At 48.4% G+C, this 24,014-nt stretch overlaps 1 protein-coding gene across 2 annotated transcripts in view; it reads right to left on the reverse strand.

The window, feature by feature from the left end:
- Window positions 1-24,014, reverse strand: part of sdk1a (sidekick cell adhesion molecule 1a) — a 188,164-nt gene that overhangs the window by 29,702 nt on the left and 134,448 nt on the right. For both annotated transcript variants that reach the window (XM_077009200.1, XM_077009199.1), the window contains exons 10-26: window positions 22,397-22,513; window positions 21,549-21,716; window positions 21,173-21,275; window positions 20,551-20,724; window positions 18,862-18,998; window positions 17,682-17,829; window positions 14,101-14,241; window positions 13,136-13,317; window positions 8,573-8,688; window positions 8,209-8,404; window positions 7,488-7,586; window positions 5,856-6,047; window positions 4,658-4,779; window positions 3,361-3,470; window positions 2,822-2,972; window positions 908-1,145; window positions 125-240 (exon numbers count right to left, since the gene is read on the reverse strand). In XM_077009200.1, the coding sequence (XP_076865315.1) occupies window positions 125-240; window positions 908-1,145; window positions 2,822-2,972; window positions 3,361-3,470; window positions 4,658-4,779; window positions 5,856-6,047; window positions 7,488-7,586; window positions 8,209-8,404; window positions 8,573-8,688; window positions 13,136-13,317; window positions 14,101-14,241; window positions 17,682-17,829; window positions 18,862-18,998; window positions 20,551-20,724; window positions 21,173-21,275; window positions 21,549-21,716; window positions 22,397-22,513 (2,510 nt within the window). The remainder of the gene's footprint in view (window positions 1-124; window positions 241-907; window positions 1,146-2,821; window positions 2,973-3,360; window positions 3,471-4,657; window positions 4,780-5,855; window positions 6,048-7,487; window positions 7,587-8,208; window positions 8,405-8,572; window positions 8,689-13,135; window positions 13,318-14,100; window positions 14,242-17,681; window positions 17,830-18,861; window positions 18,999-20,550; window positions 20,725-21,172; window positions 21,276-21,548; window positions 21,717-22,396; window positions 22,514-24,014) is intronic.

A 24,014-nucleotide genomic window follows, 5' to 3' on the forward strand; every position in this document is an offset into this window, starting at 1 on the left:
TCACGCATGAAAGCCAAGCTTTTACTCGGTTAAAAAACATTTATTCAGTAGTGCTAAGGACTAATCCACCCTGCTTTTCCTTGTTTTGGGAATATCCAGTGAACACCTTGGGCTGAGTGAGTACCTTATATCCCAGGATGTTGCCGTTCTGCTCCGAGTCAGGAACGGGCCCCCAGGTGACGAGGATGCGTGTGGAGCTCATGGCCTCAGCTGTCACGTTCTCTGGAGCTCCAGATGGCACTGAGCACACACACAGGCAAATCGCACACCAATCACACACTCATCTCTGTCCCGCTTTAGAGGTAGATGTTATTCAAACGTCTCAGCCAGAATCAGCATGGATGGAGCGGGCGGAGTGTGTGTGTGTGTGTGTGTGTGTGTGTGTGTGGTGGGGGGGTTTGGTTTGTAACAAGAGGATAGGGTAAACAGAATTTGTTTGTCTGTGTGTGTTTGCTGTTGGCAGTCACACTTGGGTAGGTACTGACCCCACCAAGGGGTCGCACCATTACCGAATTGCTGCAGGTGTTGCTTACTTCCTCACTCAAATATAAAGATGGAGGCTTTGGTTATCAGCTCAGGGATCAAGTGATCAGGGCACTGCTGGAATGAACCAATCACATGCGATCAGAGGGATGCTGGAATTTGCCAAGGCTGTTGTGGAGAACGTGGTGTGGTCAAGCCGTCAAGTGCATGAAGAGAATGGAACCTGTTTACTCCTGATTGTCTTGATTAACAAGACAATGTGAACCTCCAGATACTTGCCCTGTGCCCTGGGTGCCATCATGAGAGGTGTTTTGATTTAAAAAGTCACCTGCTCACGACACGAAGGCCTTTTATTTGGTTCACAGAAGGTGATGCAAGGTGTGTGTGTGTGTGTGGGTCCATGGCAGTGAGAGCGTGTGCTTACCAGACTCCCTCGTGCGTCCTCTCACCGGGTCGCTCCAGGGCCCTGCGCCAATGGAGTTGAAGGCCTGGATCTGGAGGAGGTACTCTGTCCACTCCTCCAGGCCTTCCAGGGTGATCTCCCTCTCCAGACTGTCGCTCACCACCCGAGTGCTGGCCTCGTCCTGCTGGTCTGCCCGCCACACCCTCACCCTGTAGCCCACACTCTCCGGGTTCCCATTGTATTCCGTCTCTGGCAGTGGCTTCCAGGAACAGAGAGAGAGAGTGAAAGAGTGCGTGAGCGTGAGAAAGTGGCGTGAGTTTGCTTTCACTGAGACAGGTATGCTGCGTCTGACCTTGGCCGGTGCTGCAACAGGCAGCCCATTAAATCAACGTACGTCAACGTACTTCAATAACAGCGTAACGCACGCTTGATTATCCTCCATCATCTTTGTGTAGCGTCTGAATCGAACTCATAGTTGCGATGGCACTCCAGACACATTACGGGGCAGTCAAAGCAAGGCCAAAACTTCAGTGCTTGCTCACTTTAAATTTGCACATTAAAAAGCTTCAATTCAAGCAGCTCAATTTGGACACATGCTCTCACATCTCAGCATTCAGTATCTCAAGGGGAAATCAATAGATATCTCAGGAGCCTCAGTTCAGCAGAGCAAGCTTAATATCACATAATGATCCTGTCCAGAAGCTTCAGAAAGAGGTGGCTTGGCTGAACCTTCTCTTAGTATAATTTTCTTACACATGTTGCTTCTCTGAAACACACCTGCTCGTGCACTCAGTGTCACTGGATTTAGCTCTGCTCAATTCTCTCTTTCCCCAGACAGGGCTTTGTAATAATATATCACTTTGATGCCTTCCATGGTAACAAGCACAGATACACATCGTCAGGGTAGTATGATTGACAGAAGCTAGTGTTGTATTGTCACAACATCAGAAGGTTCTAGCATTCAGCTGATTTGCAGTGAAAATATGTCTCAAAGGTTTGACCATCATTAACCACTGAAAAACAACAAGAATAATATGTCCACGTAAACATCTGTGCCAGACTTCCATCAGTGGGTGGTTTCAGATTGTGCCAAGCACCAAGCTGGTATTTATTTTCTTTATTTTTATTTTTCCTGATATAAAACAGCAGTCTGTGCGAATAAGAACGAATAAGTAAAAACGAAGTAATTAATGAATGAATCCCATTGACGGAGCTGCACCCACTGACGGATCCCCATACACTTATGGAGCCCCAACGAGTTTATGGAGCCCACCACCGTGTACGGAGCCGTAATGTGTTTATAGAGCCCACCCCCGTGTACGTAGCCGTAATGTGTTTATAGAGCCCACACCCGTGTACGGAACCCCCAACACGTTTATAGAGCCCGCACCCGTGTACGGAGCCCCAAGAGGTTTATAGAGCCCACACCCATGTACAAAGCCCCAACACGTTTATAGAGCCCACACCCGTGTACGGAGCCCCAACACGTTTATAGAGCCCACACCCGTGTACGGAGCCCCAACACGTTTATAGAGCCCGCACCCGTGTACGGAACCCCCAACACGTTTATAGAGCCCGCACCCGTGTACGGAGCCCCAACAGGTTTATAGAGCCCACACCCGTGTACGAAGCCCCAACACGTTTATAGAGCCCGCACCCGTGTACGGAGCCCCAACACGTTTATAGAGCCCACACCCGTGTACGAAGCCCCAACACGTTTATAGAGCCCGCACCCGTGTACGGAACCCCCAACACGTTTATAGAGCCCGCACCCGTGTACGGAGCCCCAACACGTTTATAGAGCCCACACCCGTGTACGGAGCCCCAACACGTTTATAGAGACCACACCCGTGTACGGAGCCCCAGCTGTTTGAGCCCAGAGAGGAGTGTGTGTGTACGGTGTGAGGAGTGTGAGGGTGCGGGTTCTGCCCCTACCACCCAGCGCAGCCACACGCTGGTCTCGCTGGCCGTGCGGACGCTCACGCTGCCGGGGGCCACGTCAGGAGGCGCCTGCAGCGTCTGGATGAGTCGCGAGGGCTCACTGGCCTCACTGGAGCCCACCACGTTGGCCTGGCGCATGCGGAACCTGCAAGGAGTCCAGAGAAGAGGCGTCTACGTCTGCCGTGCCTCACGACCCTCAAGAAAACGGGGGAGCCAGGTCGTGACCTCGCGACCCAGGTCACGGGGTGAAATAGCGGACCTCTGCCAAAAGACGCGCCCTGCTCTCCACACTCAAAAACCCTCACCGCTGCGGCTGCCATGAAAGCTGAATCTATCATTGACACCACCAATGAGGGCACTGCGGCAACATCCATAAGACGTGACAGAGCCTGCAGTGTGGAGGGAAAGAAGATGGCGGCCACTGCCGTTCATCACCAACTTGCGAAGCGGAGGAGTAAGACGACCACTCAGGGACCGAGCACGGCCGGCAGACAGCAGGAGAAGGAGCTCCAGCGTGAAGGATCCGTACTGACCTGTAGTGAGTGAAGGGCGTGAGGTCGGGCACCTCCAGAACCTGGGCTTCCGGGTCGTTCTCCTTCTCGTACAGCACCTTCCACTCCTCCTCCTCTCCGGTACTGCCCACCTGCGCGGTAGGAGCCCGGTAAGACCGACCACCACGGGAAAAGCGCTCGGTGCGCTGCACTCAATTGACAGCTGCTCAATACTTTATAAATGGTGCAGTTTGGCTCGTGCAACATAGATCAAGGAGATCGATTATAGAGGGAAAGTCTTTGCAGGGTAAAAGGAATGTACGTGAGAGGAAAAGCACGATCCTGCAGGACTACACGGGGCACTTTAAAGTCCTCCGCACCCAGCGCAGCCCCACACGGCCCCTGATTCCCAAACCTGTGTGCGCGCCAGATCTAAGCCAATCAAAGCATGGAGCACTCAAGGAGATTTACGATGACCAATGAGGTGTACTGGATGCGGTAAGCATTTATGCCAGCGTGATCGATGGGTGACGCGTGGCACCTTATGCTGGTGACTGCTGCTGTATTTCATAGCTTATGTGTATGCGGCTGCTCCAGCCAACACCACACCACCCCCACACCCTCCCAACACCACCCTCCCAACCCCATGCAAGTGACGGATTTCTGCAGCTGCAGATAGCCCTGCTTCAATCAACTTAGCAATTCATGTGCTGGTAGATGAAAGGCCAAGCTCGCCTCCATGGGGTCCGATGCCGGGCTAGGAGGTTAAGTCAATTACAAATTACAAGCCAGTGTTGTGATTCAATCTGTCATCACATTTGAAGAAGTCGCCGTCAGTACAAGTGGGCGGAACATGCACTCAGATATTTTCAGTGGTACAGAGGATGCTGTCAGAGCTAATGGAAACTTGCAGGGTTGGGCAGAAACACGATTGCAGGGATGCAGAGTGTCACATACGTAAACCCAATTGGCTGGAGGAAACACGGAGAATTCACAAAGCCCGGAGATAATAGCTAGACTCTGTTAATAAAAGCACTTTAAAGAGCAGTGGCAGATTGGTCAGAATGTATTTCATGCCACTGATTTGTTATATCGAAAGTGCATATATGAAGCGGTGATATGATCTCAATCAAAGAAAGGTCAGTTAATTATCTCCTTAAAAGCTGCGAGAATGACTTTCTTTGTTCTGAAGGATGACATTTTGGTTTTCATTATTGTTAAACCTGTATTACATCATGGCTTCACATAAAGCGCCTTCAGAGAGCAGCGTGTGCAGTTTTACGTTGGGTTAATGCTAGAATGGGGCTGAAGTACTGTGCAGGCATTCTCTACCACTTACCTGTCCCTCCACAATCCATTTAGAGATGGAGGTTTTCCCATCATCCCCTGCCCGGAACTTCAAAGTTGCCGATCGTGGGCTGATTTTCGAGATAACCAGGTTTGAAGGAGGTCCAGGAAGCTCTGGATTGATAAAAAAACAGAACCAAAAGTAAAGCACCTGCAACGCATGCATCTCTCTGCGTAACACACGTGGACTGGGAGGAGGTCCGCTGGGTCCTGGCTTACTCAGCACACCTCACATCTACCCACATTTAGGCTCGAATGAAGTCCAATCCAGGTTACAGTCAGGACACTGATTAAAAAAAACCAAGAGACACTTTCATTTTGAAGCACTTGGTGAAGTCTATTTTTTTTTTTATTCTGAGAAACTTTTGATGACATTAAATCAACTAACGGACGACAGGCTTACATCTGCCTGAAAACCCCGGCGAGCTTTGTGGATGTTGCTGTTTCACAATGCACCATTTATCCACAGGTGTTATGACTCTGGCATGGCATTCAGCCACTTTCACATTTATCTCTTTTCTAGAAGCAATTCTGCCTCTGAGCTAGTTTAATTGAATATATCTCCTTCGCAGTCATGTTAGATTTATGCCTGAGCATGCGTGAGCAACAACTTGCCAGCTTTGAGAGGAAAAGGCCAGCTTAAAAGATCATTACTCATTTTCGTAACCAGAAGCTAAGGATGTCTGGCTCTGGGTCGAGTTAACGCTAGATCTGCAGAGCATTCTCATGAACACACGGTTGCTTAGCATGTGGTAAGAAGAGTGTGTGAATGAACCATGATTGTGCACACAGTCCACGATTGCTCCTCTTGTGCACGTGAGGAAAGACTTCATATCCTAAGGGAGGTGAATTCTGATTGGTGGAACTGCATCAATAGAGCTAAATGGGTTGATTTTATACACTATCAAAATGTGGCTAATTTAATTTGATTAAAAAAAATGTGTTTATGCAAACATCCAATTTCAGGAATGTTTTTACTTCATTTGCAGCACCAGTAGTGGAGCTCGGTGATGATGCTGATGAAACCGCTGGAGTGAATACAAGAGAGGGAGAATATTTAGATGTAGGGAACATGTGCACATGTGGAGATGAGGAAAGATGAACAGCGTATACGGCGAGGAGGAGCACGGAGAGAAAAGACCTCTGGGTAGAAGGTGAGTGTTGGTGTGTCGGGGAAGCAGAGCTCTCACCTGGAGGCACTCCCGAGGAGATGGTGGATGAAGTGATCATCCCTACGCCTGCTCCAGTTATGGCCGCCACCTCCAGGGTGTAGGTGGTGAGGGAGGTGAGGCCGGTCACCTTGTACTCCAGCGTGGTGTTGGGCATGGTCCGCGCCACCCGGGACTGGTTCTTCCCCTGCACCTCCCAGGACAGCAGGTACCCTGCAGAGAGGGCCCGCGGTTAAGAGCAGCACCAGCACTTCTGACGGCCGGACCCCTAATGGATCACGGCTCGTAGGGAATAAGCCCATTCTGGAATCCTTGGTCCGACTGCTCCGGACCGTGACAGCCCTTCTCATGGGTCCCGCGCAGAAGGGCTGATTTTTCAAAGACCGTGGCTTGAAATAAACAATCTCTCACACTGCTCGCTGGGTGATGGGATGGGGGGGGGGCACCAAACCCCCCCCCCCCCCCCCCCCCCCAAACCTTTGGATATCCAACCCCCAAATCTGAATCTAACTGGGACTAATAGCCAGGAGAGGTCCTGTGTAATTTGCTGTTTATTGGGAGTATTTTCCACCACAGTCAGCACTGTTTCCAATCACTGAATGTCCTCTTCTATTGAGGCACTCATAAATCAAGCTCTGAACTGAAAGACCCTGTTTGAAAACAAGCATAGCCAACACTGAAAGGGCACAGATGCTGGATGTACTGATATAGACAAGAGCCATTCGCCCTAATGCACTTCTAATCTCATCCGTCTCCGGGCCCTTAATCTACATTCAATGCCACCCCTTCACTGGGGCTGTTTAATCTGTCCAGTATCACTACGCTGCTCACACATTCGTCTTCATCTGTTTTCCCCTCTATTGAGTCTTCATGGGAGGAACTCTTTCCTCCTGCTGGACTCAGAACATCACCGACAACTTTAAGACACCGCAGACGTCTTTGTGGGCCCCTTTCATTTTGCCCCTTTTCTTGAACATAATTTGAATGCACCGAGTCCTTTTGGAACTGTAATAACTGTGATTCCAGCAGCATGAGCACAGATACACACATAAATGCACCAAGGAGAGCACACACACACACACACACACACCGCCATGACATCTTTTCTTTCAAAGCAGAGCTAAAGGAAGCACAAATTGTTCCTGGCAACTGAGCCTCGAACAACAATGCCATAATTAAAACAAAGCAAAGATGCTGTCAAACAGAAGTATTTTCAGTAATGAAACTCAGAACGCCTTCGTAATGAAAACAGAATCACCTCTGAAAACACTCACTTGTGCTGTCTAATGTAATGTTTATCTAAATTTAAACAGAGGTGGACACATTTCATTTCATTTAAGAATAAAGAAAATTCCAATAAACAATGAATCATTTTGACAGACAAATGCATTTTTCTTTTGCAAGAAAGAGGGATACAAAGTTTACCTTGTAATTCAGGTCTTAAAGGAAATGATATGCATGATACAGTCGTACTAACATTTGAGTTCAACAGCACGACACAACTTTAAATATAATTTTTGATAGAAGATATGATAATAGACTCACTGAGGTGACTAAGGTTGAGGATTTGACAACATTGGTTTCCCAATAGTGCTGTACTGGAATCTTTGATTTCAGATGTTTGACATCAGAACAAAATCAGGATAAACGTACCTGTGATGACTCCATTCTTCTCTACAGGTTCCTCCCAGCTAACTCGCAGAGATGTGTCAAGGATCTCAGTAAAGCTCAGACGCCCTACAGGGCCTGGAACTGGTGCACACACACACACACACACACGCGCACACACATACACACACACACACACACACACACACACACACACACACACACACACACACACACACACACACACACACACACACACACACACAAAAACAAACATTGGAGAGCGTCAGAGTTTATCCTGCCTAATGCCGCATTCTGTTGTGTGGCACGGTGCTGCTGTGTCTCTATAGCAACAACTGTTGATGAGCTAATCAAATTACCCTCGCTTGTAGAATTACAAATGTATTTATGCATACTCTAAAATGTCGAAGCATGTTGACATTATAATTCTGGAACAATGTATTTAATTAAAGTCGCTATTTGGAAGCTGTTTATAATTAGCATTCCACACAAAACAACAATACGTTGTCATTGTGGTGCTATGAAAGCCAAGGCCAGTGTTTGGGGCCTCACATCCCACTAACATGGCCTATAAATTAAATGCAAAACATTTAAGATTTTGTTTCTCAGGTAATTAGTGTGTACAAGTGGCAGGAGCCCCTGTGGCGTTGAGGTGTTGGAGCTGTTGTTGAGGCTGCTCCACGTTCCTGCGTCTCTAAGCCCGTGGTTGTTCTGCTGGAGACGTGTTGGTGTGGTGGGTACTCACTGTCCTCGTGGGTTTGTGCGAGCTTGGCTGCACTGCGCGGCCCGTTGCCGGGGGTGGTGAAGCAGAGCACCGAGGTCAAGTACCAGGTGAACTTCTTCAAGCCACTGATGTAGCCCAGGTGACGGGTGCCATGGTAATCTGGGGTGATAGTCACCACCGTGGTGTCCTCGGGAGAGTGCTCTGGCCAGGCCATGAGCTGAGAGAGATTAAAAGAGATGCCATTCAGTCAGACGGAGGGTAAAGCTCAGGAAATGTCTGTCAACTTTCAATCAGTGTCTGAGATAAATTCAGCATAAATTCAGTGTCTACAAATGGAGTTTGGTTACATACAGTTCTACACTAGGACAGTAATCTGGTGGATTACCTTGTAACCTTGATTAATCCCATTGATGAACTGCTGAGGTGGTGGATTCCAAGTGAATTTGATGGTGGTTGAGTTGACAGCTATGGCCTCTACACCCTGAGGGGGTGCTGTAGGAACTAATATATACAAACAGACAAAATATTATAATTATTTTCTTCTGTAACAATTTGCAATATTTTCTAGTGTATCACAAGATCTTAAATTTAACGTGTGATTTTAAAGCCTATGACTGTAGCCAGGCACATGCTGGTGCAATGTCCTACAGAGGACACCATGTGTTTTTTTTCTGTGTGATTTATTCGCGTCTAAGTTTATTCGAATGAAAATTTGTGTTTATAATGACACTATCTTCCACACCAAAGTGATATTTCAGATAGCCAAAAAGATTATTATACGCACTTTTGAGATAATTTCCTGTCGTCCGATTGAATCACACACACACAAACACACAAAAACGTTTGGTGTATAAGGGCCTTAAATGTTCAAAGTCTAGTCCTAAATGTTCAGATTCTAATTCCAGATTAAAAATAATCAAATTCTAATTCTAAATTCTAAATGCTCAATGTGACCATGTCAAACACCTGCCACCTTGGTCATATATTTACACACCCAGGGAGGGAACAGTTTTGCCCACAGTGAACTGCCAACTGTAAGGTCCTCTGCTCTTAAACTGCACATGACACAGCTGGGGCACAAACTGGAACACTGGTGGTAGGGCTCATCTTTGCGTGGCATATGGTACTAGTTCAAAACAATCGTAAATGCTGAGAGAATTCATTCATGTTTTATAAACCGTGTAAAGGGAAGTAAAATGTCCATGAACGCCACTCATCTTTTCCTGACACGGTCATGTACGTGAACACGACTCATATCCCACACTGATGAAAGACCTCAAAATTCCTACCAGCTTCCCCATTTCCCTGTGGCCCATGGTGATGATTTTTTCTAAAACCAGAACCATGACTTTTCAGCACTGAAGCGATAATGGATTTGAATGACCTGTTCTCTTTTCATGTCTGTAATCCTCCAGCATTCTAATAATTGGTTTCATGAAAATATGGTTGCAAAAAGCATTTCAAAAGGTCCTTAAGTTCAGTTTTGTGCTCAGTATGAGGGGGGGAAAAACTACCTCCATCTGAGAGTAAAAGCTAATGCCCCAGGTCAGACAGTTCTTGTTTAATGATTACCTACTCCTGACGTCACTCTGAGTGTGTGTGGCCTGGTGGCAGACAGACCTGGACTGCGGCCTGGATTTGCACTGTATAGGATTTCATGTATATGGTTTCCTCTGTACAGTGGGAGTTCCCTGCTTACTGGACTATGATCACTAGCAAAGCCTGTTGGGATCATGTGACAATCTTTATGCCAATGAATGCACTTCCAGAGATCTGTGGAAAAGGTTGTCCTGCATCTGCGGCTGCTTGTGTCAACGGCAGCAGACGTGAGCAGCTGAAATGCACAACTCCTCACAGTTTCTCATTGGCTGCTGTTGAAACTTCGAGGCACAAGCGTTTTGTGTTTAGAATATGAACCCAGGCTGTCACGTCCTATTGTGTTGGTTGATGCCCATTTGCTGAGCCTTTGGCTCTGAGTATAGACTGATTGTTTTTTGAAGATGTGAACAGAAGCAAACGGCGTTTTAAGCTCAAGCAGATGAAAACCTTTCACACCACATGAATGTGATATTCAGCAACCTCACAAAGCTCGAAAGACAGCAATACAGCCACTGAAACAGAAGAACTGCCTCATTTAAACCAAAAACCTGGGGGAGACTTTACAAGCAGTCTTTATTTTTAGAGATGCCAGACTGCTTTACAGCTCTTTTAACACTTGTTGTGTTGTCTGAATCTTAAACGAGAAGCGCTACGTTCTATAGGGCACATATATCCACTGCTTGTACGTGTTCAGCTGAACTTCTGTGTGTATTTGTACTCGACTTCTGCACTGCTTGGTATTCTACAGCTATTTCATATCAGAATCAGTCCACTTTGGCTGATGAGGGCCACAGTCCTGAGGAAAAAAGCTGTCCTGGTGTCTGGCTGTGCTGCTGTGATGGTCATACGTCTTCTGCCTGACAAGGCTTGGCTAGTTTTTATCCAGCACTCCTCATGACTCTTCTGTGGTATATGACCTAATGTGTTGACAGGTTACATTCAATAATTCTTTACACAGTCCTGATTATGCAGTTTGGCTAAGACCTGTATGGTAGAAGAGCCATATCAAATAGTTATGGAGGAGGTGGTGATGGATGATTGCGGTGTGGGCCCTATCATCAGAGCCTGTGGCTGGTTGAGTTTCATCAGCTGCTTTAGAACGAGCATCATCTGGTGTGCACACTCAACTGTGCGCCCCTCCCACCTTAGATCCCCAGATATAGTGGCACACAGGAAATTGAGTTTCTCCACGATTTAAACTATGGAGCTATTGATGTGGAAGGTGAGTGAGAAGGGGGAGCTTAGTCTACAGCCATATGTTCAGTCTCAAGGGTGATGAGACTGACCATGGTGGAGTCAGCTGCAAACGTTAGGATCTTTGGAAGTGCGTTCATTAACATAAAGACTAATAAGATATGACAAGAGCACATAGCCCTGAGGTACTTCACCTTCACTCTGAGGTATTCCACCATCACCCTGAGGTATACCACCATCACCCTGAGGTATACGACCATCACATTGAGGTATATCACCATCACCCTAAGGTATACCATTATCACCCTGAGGTATATCACCAACATCCTGAGGTATACGACCATCACTCTAAGGTATATCACCATCACCCTGAGGTATATCACCATCACCCTAAGGTATACCATTATCACCCTAAGGTATACCATTATCACCCTGAGGTATACCACCATCACCCTGAGGTATATCACCAACATCCTGAGGTATACGACCATCACTCTAAGGTATATCACCAACATCCTGAGGTATATCACCATCAACCTGAGGTATATCACCATCCCTCTGAGGTATATCACCATCACATGAGGTATATCACGATCACCCTGAGGTATATTACCATCACCCTGAGGAATATCACCATCACCCTGAGGTATATCACCATAGCCTTGACGAGGAAAAACTCGTGGCATGAATGACATACTGTCAGCACTTTCATTTGTTACATTTAGCAGTTATGTCCCAGAATATGCCATGGTTTCTCTTTTCCTACTTGTAATATTTGGTCTATCAGCTGCTTTGGCACATCAAGCCCACAGGCTCGGGTTGGATGTATATGGCAATAAGAGGTGAATTCTCCGGGAGACGAACATTTTGTCCAGTTAATGAAAAGTGGAGCATGGCTCTGACAGAACTGTGATATGGTTACAGTAGCAGTTGTCATCACAGACAGATTCCTCCTCTGTAAATCAGCCTCTTTGCTCTGCTTCTCTGCTCTATTAAACTGGACTGGGTAGACCTAACAGCTGGAAAGCCAGGCTTCAGTAAAACAAAGGGCAGATGATGTCGAAAGCTTCCTGTTGGTCTTGTTGAAGAGAAGTAGCTCTTCATTTTTTTTGTATTGAATGCAAACTAGAGAGGAAGAGAGATTGTAAGCTCAAACAGAGAGAGCCGTCACTCTGAGAACCTACAGAATCCTACACGGTCTCAGGAATAAATCAGGGCAGACTGTTGTCCCAAGTACTCTGCGACTGATTCATGTGCTAAGACATCAGATCATCTTGCATGCCAAGACACTCAGACACATTTGATTGGTCGTTTAGGTGATTTAATGAGCACCTGACTCCACAGAGACCCTTTATCTGCCTAATTAGACACATTGTCAAAGCTTAACTATTGTCAGTAAAGCTTTAGCTTATGATAAATGAAAAGACTCTTTTTCAAATGTTGACCAATTAAAACATGTTTACGTATTCCAAATGCACAGAAGACCCTGTGCTCTCTCATAGAGCTTCTCTTTCAAATCTTACACCATTAATATTTATAACTACATGAAACACCAGTCCAAGAAGATGTTTATTAGCCTAATCATGAATGACCAAAAACAAAGCTAACTACCATCTTGATACCAAAGCATGCCACGTTGCACCAATTAACACCAAGTAACTAAGACGGTCAACAATTTAGCAACATGAAGGAAGTCGTTTCAGATGTTTTTAATGAAGCAGAAGAAAGATCTGTGTGGAGTCAGAACATTTGCTCCTCTGTAGACAACCATCTAAAGGACCGATCAGGCGTGCCAAAGTGTTCCATAATGGATTTTGTCCAGAGTCCTCGCTGAGGTGTAATTTATAGTGGATCAAAAAACAGCCTGGGGGATCATTGATGCTACTGTTTTGAAGAGGATTAAGTTCAGTGGGTGTCCATGGCCACACTGGACTCGGCTGCAGAAAGGCAAACGAACACGACAAACGAATGTAAACGTGTCAGCCAGACACCGCTCTCCGTCCCAGCAGGGCGGCCCGGCGTGCGGTTTTAGCGGCTAGCGCGCGCCTTTTCTAGGCTGGCGTGAGTGACCTTCCTTCATCTCCCTGTCTGCCGGCTCACCTAAACAAAGGAAATAAAGCGGGAGAGGAGGCCGACGGAGGCTGGAGGGTCTCACCTCCCTGCAGCGTGTATTCGATGACGGGCGGGCTGAAGACGCCGAGGCCTGCTGCCGTGTATGCTGCCACCTGGATCTCGTACTGTGTCCAGATGATGAGTTCCGTGATCAGGCAGTAGTTTATCTCAGGGCTGGTGATGTTCTGCTGCTGGTGCTCGCCGGGGAGCCCCGCCAGCCGATATCTGTGGTGCAGGAGGAGAATCGATGCCAGAGCAGTTAGCCACAATGCTTTCTTCACAGGTCGCTTCTCCATTAGAAGCCACTCAACAGGCAGTAATCAGGCCTCCTCTCTCCCACCCCACTAGAGGAATCCCGTTTTGAGTGTTACTCCATGTCCAGCACCCTGTTATCAACACGCAGTGATATTTATGTTGTTCTCTGGAAGAGGGGACAGTCAGCGAGCTGAACATGGGGGATGAAAGATCCAGAAGGCATTGTAGCGTTTCCTAGAAGGGCTGTCAGGTGTTTACGTAGCAGTGGGCGAACGAGAACCCACAAATCTCTGCTCATCCCATTATTACTGTAGTACAGTACATGCTGGGGTCCAGACTAGTGTGTGCTGGCCGTCTACACAGACGTTCTGTCACATGCGCTGCCTCTGTTCAAAACTGTGAGGTGCTCGCCCCCCTCTGCCTCCCTTCCCATGTCCTGGTGCTCCAGCCGTCACAGGGGTAGTTGACCCCTCCCGTCAGAATCTCACAGCCTCGGTCTCACGCCAGCCCCCGAGAGAACCATAAGAATCACTACCATCTTAAACGCAGCATTTTGGTGGGTCCACAGAAGGGCCATCACTGGGCTTTTAAAGCGTATTTTTTATTTATTTTTTTATTATCACAGGTTTTCATAAACACTGTCATTATGAACGTGAGGTAATTGGGACTGGACAGCACCGAACATGACACTTTGAAAGAGCTGCTTGTTTCCCCGATATAAAAGCAGACGCTGCCATCAACAGAGTGCCTTACCTGAGGACGTAACCCCTGAGGACGCCATTGAGCTGAGGCTCTGGAGGAGGTTGCCACTGCACCATGATGGACTGATTGGTCCTGCCGCTGGCCACTATGTTCTTGGGCGGAGCGCTGGGAGGCTCCTCCCTCAGCATCAACCTGTGGGGAAAGCCAGAGTAGATCACACGAACAGCGCCAAACTCTGATTCAGCCGTTCAAAAGGTCGTTTTCCACATACAAACCCAAAGGCACACACGCATGTGCACGTGACCTTACATAACTGATTCATTTTCTGTCTGAATTCAAGTTAGCTGATTCGCTGTAGGCCTTAACAGCAATATTCCGGCTAAGATGAAAAAGTGTAACCCTCTGGTCAGAAGTGCCTTTTCAGTCTGGCTCACCGTGACATATCCACCCACTCAAGAAGCACTCAGACCCTTGCCTTTCCTGGAAAAGTGTCCCTCCACTAAAAGCAGCCCAGATCCCTCCGCCCCAAACCACGGGGTCGGTATTCCGCTGCCACCGTCTCCCTGGAGCTCCTCCTGGATTTGCCGAAGGATTTGGGAGAGCGTGCGCTTTCTGCTCCTCTTTTCTCCTCTGGTAAAGGTTCATTGGGCAGAAGCACTTTCAGATGAGACAGCCAGACCCTGGCTCCCGTGCATCCGTCGGGACAGAGGAGACTCAGCGCAAGGGCCCCACTGCCCCCACTGCCCTACTCTGGGGCCCCTCTCTTCCCCGCACAGCATGGGGTGGGTTCAAAGCCAGGGCCTTTCCCAGCATGGCATAGAGCTCTGTAACTGTGCCTGCCGTGGCCCCTGCTGAGAGAGCAACACATGCTAACACTTTTGAGCCGTAATGGCAGTCCATTAGCCAAATGGCTTCCGACCTGTTTCTTTGGTGAGTTGAAGGCCGGGTGAAACTGAAACGCATACGTACTAAAATGTGAACAAATTTCATAATATCAAAAGTAGAGAACGCTGCATTATGACATTTTCAGACATAAATGACGCCTTGAGACCACGGCCCTGCTCCTCCTGTACAAATATGTGCTTTCTTATAATTAATGGAATTACTTCATCATGTCCGTGGCTTCAGTCCGCTCTATGCGTTTCATGCTAATGGACAGTTAAATCTGCATTAAATTTTAATGGGATCACTGGATTATGTCAGATTTATAGTCGCTGCCTTCTTTAAACTCCCACGACTTGTTATTTCTCCCCAGAAGTCCATTTCATAATTAATGCCCTCAATAGCCAATATCATGGAGCCGGTGTCGGACACTCTCCCCAGTAAATCTACCTAATCACGACCATACGGAGGAGCTGCTCAAACAGTTTGCACTGAAACAGCCTCTGCCTGGTCTGCTCTGTCCTTCATGTAGGATTTACGAGTTTGTTGGGGTTACACAAAGCGCAAGACTGGCCATTAAACGTCTGCTCCTCCCCATAAGCAATGCAGAGTAGTGGGGCATTTATTTGCCCCTGACCCATGCTCCACATGCAGGCCTGGGCCAGAGGCAGAGATGGGGGGGTAATAGAACAACCTAGGAGAGGCGGTCACTTCATCATCCGCAGTCCGCGCAGCACCTTGGTTGTCAGTGGACGGCTCTATCCGCAGGAAGGCTTGAAGGATCATGCAATCTCTGGTTAGGAGTTGAATATTCATGGCAGCTTTTTGCCTAGAGACCCTCATTGCGAACGAAAAGACAGCGGCAGGTAAACAGGGGGCAGGAGCGTTGCGTGGTGAGCGCAGGCTCATTATGGGATGTCTGCTCGGGTGTAGTTTTATGGCCTTGTCAGACGTTTATGGCTGCCTCTGCTTAATAAGGCTGGAAAGGAGAGATGTGACAGCATGCAGAGAGAAGAATGATGGGCTCCTTCAAGGCTCCACTCTTAGCAGCTCCCGCACGCCGCCTGACACCAGCTAGGTCGCCGCATCAGACGTCTCCACAGAGAAACAAATAATCACGTTCCCAAGGAAGAGTCTGGCCCAGTGCCACATATGGGAAGGAAAGAAGCGCAATTATATGTGGGAATTGCAGTTTGGGTTTGTATTCCATCTTGTGTTTTTGTCTTCATCAGAAGGGTGCCGCTCTAGAGCCAGGGACTTGGCCAGGGTTCAAATTCAGCCTCTTTGGTAAAGCGAGTGCACAGATATTCCACCGTACTCTCCCAACCGGAGGAAATGTCGTTCGACAAGATGAACGGAAGCCAAAAGACACAACGCTTCACATATTAATCATGCACCTGTGTCCTAATAATGATCAGGCGTGATCACCGTGCCAACGGTAGGCCGTTCTGTGAGCCAGGTATGAAGAGGTTTGGACAAGTTTGCTTGAACATTCACTTCCAGAACTCCAAATGGTTTCACCAAAATTACCGACTACTGAATGGGTTTTCTTGATAAAGTTAAGCATTAATTGAGGTCAAGAGTTAAGAAGCACAAGTTAAAAAGCTACTACAGCTCTTTAAAAATGAATAAGTCCCCTCATTAGATTATGCCCTGATATTAACCTTGCTGACATGAATATTTTACAGAGATAATGTAATAAAAATATGTATTCAGAAAGTATAACCAAAAGTTAAAATGTCTAATAGTTGGATTTTACAAGTTACTTTCTATTGTGCGGCCGACCTTATATTGTTCATTTGGGAACAATGTGTTGATAAAAGGCAGAAATAATCAGCATGTGGGAAGGTAGTAGAGAGCCTCTGTGAGGACACCAGCTCACAAACGCTTGCTTTTACCACATCTGCCTTCAGACATCGTAGAAATTAAACAGAACATTTCACAGCCCCTGATATAACACCTGATATAACTTCAGATCCAAAACATCTCCTCCAAACAACCAACTTCCTGCCTCACTGCGTGTTTAGCTTGTGGCGAAGCGGAATGTGTTAAGCTCACTATTTATATCTGGGCGCGAGACTTTGGATCCAGACAAGGAGAAGCGACTAATTTCGAAGTGAGAAGGTGCTATTGAGGGCGTGAAGTAACAGCACGTCTTCACCCTCCCACTCTGAGCTGAGGTGCAGAGTTTTAGCACGTCTGGCACAGATAAGGGCTGGCGGGCCGGGCAAGCTCAGGGCAGCCGCGGCCTGCGGCAACAGGCCAGGCAGGGCACGGCTAGCCCGGGGCCACGGGCAGCAACAGCGGGGTGAGAATGGGTCGGTCCGAAACGACTCCACCACCCTTAACCCCACCACCACCATGTGCCGGAGTTGAGTGGGGTTCTGTGGAGTCGTGTCCGTGTGCTGGATTCAGCACGGTTGGAGCAGCATTGCGACACCACGAGATGTGAGCACATGAAGTCAGAGTGCCCCGTGTGTCCGTGTGCGATCTAACGCTGTTCCAATAGAGACACGATACACGGTTCAGGCGCCATCATTGGACGCAAGGCAGATTAGGGCTTCATCTAAATTCAGATCACAGAAGCCTCAACTACAGCATGAAGTCAATATGCATAATTTTATCTATTTGTTTACTCACATCAGTAGGGAAAAAATAGACCGCACTTTTATTTTCATGTGGGAGATCATTTTGGTTCCTCATCACATTCAAAGCAAAGGCGGGGCATGTCGCCATGGCGAACCACTAACCTGCTGCTCTGGGTGCTGTACTGCCCTTTACCAACTTGATTGACTGCACACACCCTGAACTGATAGGTGCGTGCGGGGGTGAGTCCGGTCACCACGGTCGTCGTCAGCGCTGGGTTCACGTTCGGTAAGTACACTCTCCATGGCGAATCTACAGCACCAGCACGCAAAGCAAGTTAATTCCATACAGAAAGAAGCACACACACACACACACACACACACACACACACACACACACACACACACACACACACACACACACACACACACACAGCCACAGCAGTGCCCGAATATGGTAGGTCACATTCTGAGTGTAGCTAGTTGAGCTGGAGATAGTGTAGCTGTCAAATTCAATCCAACTCAGGACTCTAACCAACCCTAATAATCTCACATCTTGTTTAAGCCTGAATTCCCCAGTAGAACACAAGCAGGCAATTATTAATACTTAATGATCAGATCACACAACATCAGGGTCTTTAGAGAAATTACCCTGAAATACAAAAGATGGTGTTGTGCTGTTCAGCATGAGGTTCAGATCAAAGCAGATAAAAATTGAGGGGTGGTGGTGGGGGGGGAGGGAGTATACTTTGTTGGAGGACATATATATTAAACTATTAATACAATTATGGACATAGCAGATACATGTGGAGCTGTGTGAGGAGCAGAGAGTTTGTTAGAGGGGGAGGGGTGTCTGAACCACAGAGAATGAACCCCAGCTTTTCTAGCAGGGTGACTTCTGATAGGTGTTTCTGATAAGGCTTCCAAGGACGATTTCCCCCTGAACGAGGGAGCCGCACCTTCACGCTTGGCCATTCCTCTCTGTCCACCTGCAGTCACAGCAGATCAATCCACTCCTTTCTGCCACGGGGCTTGTGGTCGGTGGTGGAGATGGGCTCCCTTTAGTCGACAATGCAGTGAACACCCACCCTATTTAGACCAGCCCGCCGGGTTTGTTAAAAAACCTGGGTGCACTGCAGGCCAAGTCAGTCTGTGCTTTCTAGATCAATCACGACCTATATAGATGTGGTCAGCAGTGGCTTGTGTTTCAGTGAGCCCTGGCCGGTTGATCAGAGCGCTCAGCAGACCCTACAGCTGTCCTAGCGAGGCCCACAGATACCCCAGCACTTGCCCCAGGAGACCCCCCTCATCCCCAGGAGGCATGTGCAGCTGGCCGCATGCTTACTGTTCTCCGACAGCTCCACCACGTAGTGCAGCAGGGGGCTGTTGCCGTCGAAGGGTCTCATCCAGAGTAGGTCCACGCTGCGGCTGTCCGCCACGTTCAGCTTGGCCTGCAGGTGGCGTGGTGAGTGAGGCAGTTCGCTGTGAGGAGAGACAACCAGGCAGGATGAGAGTTAACAACACACCCAGGCATGCACGCACAACAAGCTGACATGAAGCCATCTGGGGGTCTCGGAGAAGACCCCAGAGCTGACGGCCAGCCCTGGCTTGACAGGTGGGTGTGAAATCTGCCCCACCCCCTGCAGTTTGCCCCCCGGGGGGGCTCCTCAGGTCTCCTCTCCACATCCTCGGCGTTCAAAGGAAGCCATTCCAAATTCAGCTCAGAAATCCCTTCTTGTTGGAAGCAGACATTTATTTGTGTTCATCGTCTTGAGTCTTTTCTTCATTTTTTTTTTCTTTTTGTGTGTGGTGTTATCGATCGTTATATTAATCACTTCTGGGGGGCTTGACTTTGCACTGTGGCCACATCCCAAGCACCTGCAGCAGCTGAGAAAGTTTGTTTTCTTCTCTAAATTAAACCCAGAGAGAGAATCAGCAAAGCCCCAGAATTCATTACTACCTTTTATTTTTTCTAACTAGGCAGGGAACCACTAACAGGCTCACAGGGTGGAGAGAAGTATATGCAATTTTCTCTTTCTGTATATTCGCTGCTTTTCAGTGTCAAGAAGTCACACAACAACCAATCTCTGTTTGCACCAGACCAGGACGGTGGAGGGGCAGAACCTGAAGGTTGGGACTCTCTTCTGTATCTCACCAATTTAGTCACATTATCTTCCACGATAAAAAAAATGGCGTCTAGCTCCTGAAGTTTCATTCTTGTGAATTACCTTTCTGAGGTTACACTGGAAAAATGAATAAAAGTTGTGGCTTTATATATATATTTTATGTATGTAGCAATGTCTCAGTCTCAATAAGGTCTCAAACTCAATATCAGTAATGTTATATCTGTTATATATGTTATATAAGTCTTTGCAACAATACCAACAAAAAACTCACTGAAACGAAATTAATAAAAAACAATATCAGAAAGTTCAAACGAGGGAAGCAAAAATGAAAGAGGGAACTCGGTTCTCCCCCCCCGCTGCTTCCGAAACCTTTTGATTATGCAAATGCCACACAATTAGTTGCAATTAGCAGACCTGTGCAATATGTAGAGAGCAGCTGGAAACTGGAGAGAAAGGTTATGCAGGGGAAAAAAAAGTTGCAAAAGAAAGGTCAGTGGGTAACGTCCCGCTGCGAGGACAACGTGTCCGTGTGGGGACGCAGGACCGAGCACAGACGGCAGGAGCGTGGTCGACGGCATGAAAAGCACCGAGCCGCTGTGATCCTCCTTTGTTCTTTCTCTCTCCGCTGACAGGGAGGAGGCAGCAGAGCGGATGGTGTTGTGGGCGGAGCCTGCCCCCGGGGGGCGTGCCATGTCCACCGGCGCCAGAGCGCGGAGGGCAGAGAGGTGCAGCCCCCTGACCCGCAGACAGACGGAGGCAGAGCGGTCTGGCCGCGTAGCGCCCACGACAGCAGGCTGCTTTTGAGTTGCTTTTGGTGGAAGTGATGAGGCAGCGGGAGAGAGGCTGACTGGGTAGCAGCAGGCGAAGCTCACCCAGCCGGACTGGATCTGGGGGTCTGGGGGTCTTACATGACTTCCAGACGCGCGGCTTTGGAGTCGTTGCCGGCCAGGGAGAGCACATCGCAGGTGTAGTCGCCGATGTCACCCGACCAGGTCTGAGTGATGTGCAGAGAGCCGTCCTGCAGGTTGATCCTGCCCCCTCTGGACTGGCCCACCACCTCGCCATCTTTCTTCCACACGAACCTGCACAGACGGGCCGCCGGGACACAGGGTGGAGAGAACGTGAGGGAGAGGGAGAGAGAGAGGGAGAGAGAGACAGACAGCCAGGTGAAGACCGCGAGGTAAGAAGAAAGAGGGAAAGAAAAGAGAGTGGGCGTGTGAGAGAGTGAAAGAGAACAAAAGTGAGAGAGAGAGAGAGAGAGAGAGAGAGAGAGAGAGAGAGAGAGAGAGAGAGAGAGAGAGAGGGAAGAGCAGTGGAAGCCAGAGTGCTTCATTACACTGATTTCCTGCATATTAACTCTGAATTAGCTTCACAGCATAACGGATTGCACTTTGAATCTACTTAACAGTGCATGGGCTGGCAATTCCAATTAACACTACTATCAGAAGGGACAAGGCAGCTGTAGCAGGGCCCGCCCCCGTGCCCGCCCCCGTGCCCGCCCCGTGCCCGGACCCCTACATCACAACCCACCTCACGGACACGCGCGGGTCGTGAGCAGCACCGCACTCCAGAATGGCCGTGGTCCCCTTGATGACACGCCGGTCCGTGGGAGGCTGGGAAACGTATGTGCGACCTTGGAGAAGACACAGCACTGAATCAGCCGGCGTGTTCGTGCTTGGGCAGACCGGACCCGCCGACCCAGACACAGTGGAGCTGCCGGAGATGAGTTCTCCCTGTTCTGCAGGAACATATTCGCTCCGACACTGGTTCATGGTCATTACCTCCACCCTGTTCTACTATACAGATGAACCTTGTGTAGGTGGTGCAGCGATGCGGAGTGTGTTCGGGCGGGGTTGGGCTGGGCGGGTGTGGTGGAGGTGGCTGGTGTTCGGGTGGAGGTGCTTACTCCACACGGTGAGGTCGGCGCTGGCGTTGACGGACCCTTCCGTGTTGGTGGCGTAGCAGGTGTAGGTGCCCGTGTCCTGCAGCATGACTGGCTGCACCTGCAACCCGCCGGACTCCAGCAGAGCAAAGCGCGGGATCTGGACCGAGCCACTGGCCAGGATCTGAGCATCTACACACACACACACACACACACACACACACACACACACACACACACACACACACACACACACACACACACACACACACACACACACACACACACACACACACACACACACACTGTTCAGTAGCTCACTTCTGCAGTGACACAACTGATTAACAGGGCATCATGGGTAGTTGTTCAGCTGTGGCTGATTTTTATTACAAGTTTCCCCAGAGGGAAATTCTGCAGAAATCCTGGTGGAGCAGCTTCACTCCAACCTGTCTCATTAGGAGCGCTGCACTGGACGTAATTGGGAGGACTCGAAAATATAAATGACTTTATGAATGAAGCCAAAATAGTGCTAGCACATAAAAACAGATTTGTGGCTATTTTGTATGAAATAATCTAACAAAAAAAAATTCCAATAAGCTGTGAAAAAAGACGTGTTTAATACTGCTGGGAGAAGCCGACAGGAGTGCGCGGTGTTGTGTTCGTGTTTGCGCTGACGAAGGTGAAGGACGCGCTGCAGTCAAGGTGACTAAATATGACTCTTGTAAAAACCTGACAGCAGCGGCACGATATGCAGCCACATTCTCGTTCACACTGGCCATAAAATCGGCTTGACAGGACCTGCTAATGCGGCTGACCGAGGCCCAACGCCAGCAGCTCTGAGCTGTGCAGGGAGCAGGGACACTGATTATTACCTTTCTTCCAGACGATGGCTGGTTTGGGAGCTCCGGAGACCTGACAGGTGAAGGTAGCTACAGCGCCGTCTGTGACAGTGATGTTGGCTGGCAATGCACTGAAGGCTGGAGCCATACCTGCATAGTGCAACAACACCTGTCTAATCAAGCAGGCAGCCATGCATCTAACACACACACACACACACACACACACAAACACACACACACACACACACACACACACACACACACACACACACACACACTAATGTCCAGACACACACATGCACAGACAAATGAATATACACACAAGCACACACATGCATGCAGACAAATACACACACACACACACACACACACACACACACACACACACACACATGCATGCAGACAAATGTACACACACACACACATGCATGCACACACTTGCACTTGCCTGCACAAATCATTACAAGAACCCAAACAACAGGAAATTAAATTAAAGTCTCAGTCTACTCCCGTGTTCATCCCACACTACTGTTTGTTATTCTGAGCAGACAGAAATGTGTGTGCTTTTCTACCCTTTCTCCAAATTTGCGTTTCAAATCAGAAACAGTAAGCAACCGGTATGAATCCATTAGGATGTTCTGATTGGGCAGCCATAATGGAAGCATTGCATGAGAGTTGGTAGGTCATTTTATAATAAGTGGAGATGTGGAAATGAATAGGTATATCCATTTGGGCTGGTGGCACGCTTCTCTGATTGAAGGCAAAACAACGTTGTTTGGAGTCAGAGCTGATTTTTTTGGCCATATCAATTTGGAGTCAAGATGGAAAAATGAACCCCATTACAACTCAAATTGCACCCTGGCTAAAACGTTACTTTCCCTCAACCTTTTCTGTATATCTTCATAAAGATCGATGAGGTAAGTGTGCAAACACACACACACACACACACACACACACACACACACACACAAACAAAAAAAGTCCCATTTATGGAAATAACCTTAGGAACTAATTTGGCCTAAAAACGTGTGCTGTCTCCAGACAACCTACACGTGTGCCCAGCCGTGGGTGGGATGTCCTGTGTAGCACAGTGCTGCAGAGACTCTGGACACTGCATTACTGATCCACCACACACATCCGCTCAACCCTCCAGGTAGTGGCTTTCTGAGAACGGCTTTGTTCTTTTGCCTAATGGTCTTGCCGGCATTAGGAAGAGGCGTGGAGCTGTTTCTCTGAAGACTGTGTGGTGAGTGGTTACAGCGTGTGCCAGGATACTCACTCACCGCTTTTGTCCCACATCACATTGACATGAAACAAATCTATAGAGCGACAGTACATCCAGGAGGGGGTTGAGCTGCCCGATTGAGCCCCTGGTCAATGACAGTACTGAGATATACGTGCACTCAATACGGCAGCGTGCGGGCATGAAGATGGCGTAATGGACGTCGATACCACGTCCGCTGCTCTGTGAGAAAGCTGGCTTGCCATCTGCTATTCTCCTATTATGTCACCCCATGGAATAGGACGAGCACTGGCAAAATAGTTCTAGGCATGAGACCCTTGCCTGGGGTCGTGTCTGAGCCCTGGGGCCGTGAGTGTCTGACCTCTCAAATGAAGTATGCTGGGGTGATGAATGGCCAATGCCAGGAAC

The sequence above is a fragment of the Brachyhypopomus gauderio genome, chromosome 6, assembly GCF_052324685.1.
Source record: "Brachyhypopomus gauderio isolate BG-103 chromosome 6, BGAUD_0.2, whole genome shotgun sequence".
Classification (NCBI taxonomy): Eukaryota; Metazoa; Chordata; class Actinopteri; order Gymnotiformes; family Hypopomidae; genus Brachyhypopomus; species Brachyhypopomus gauderio.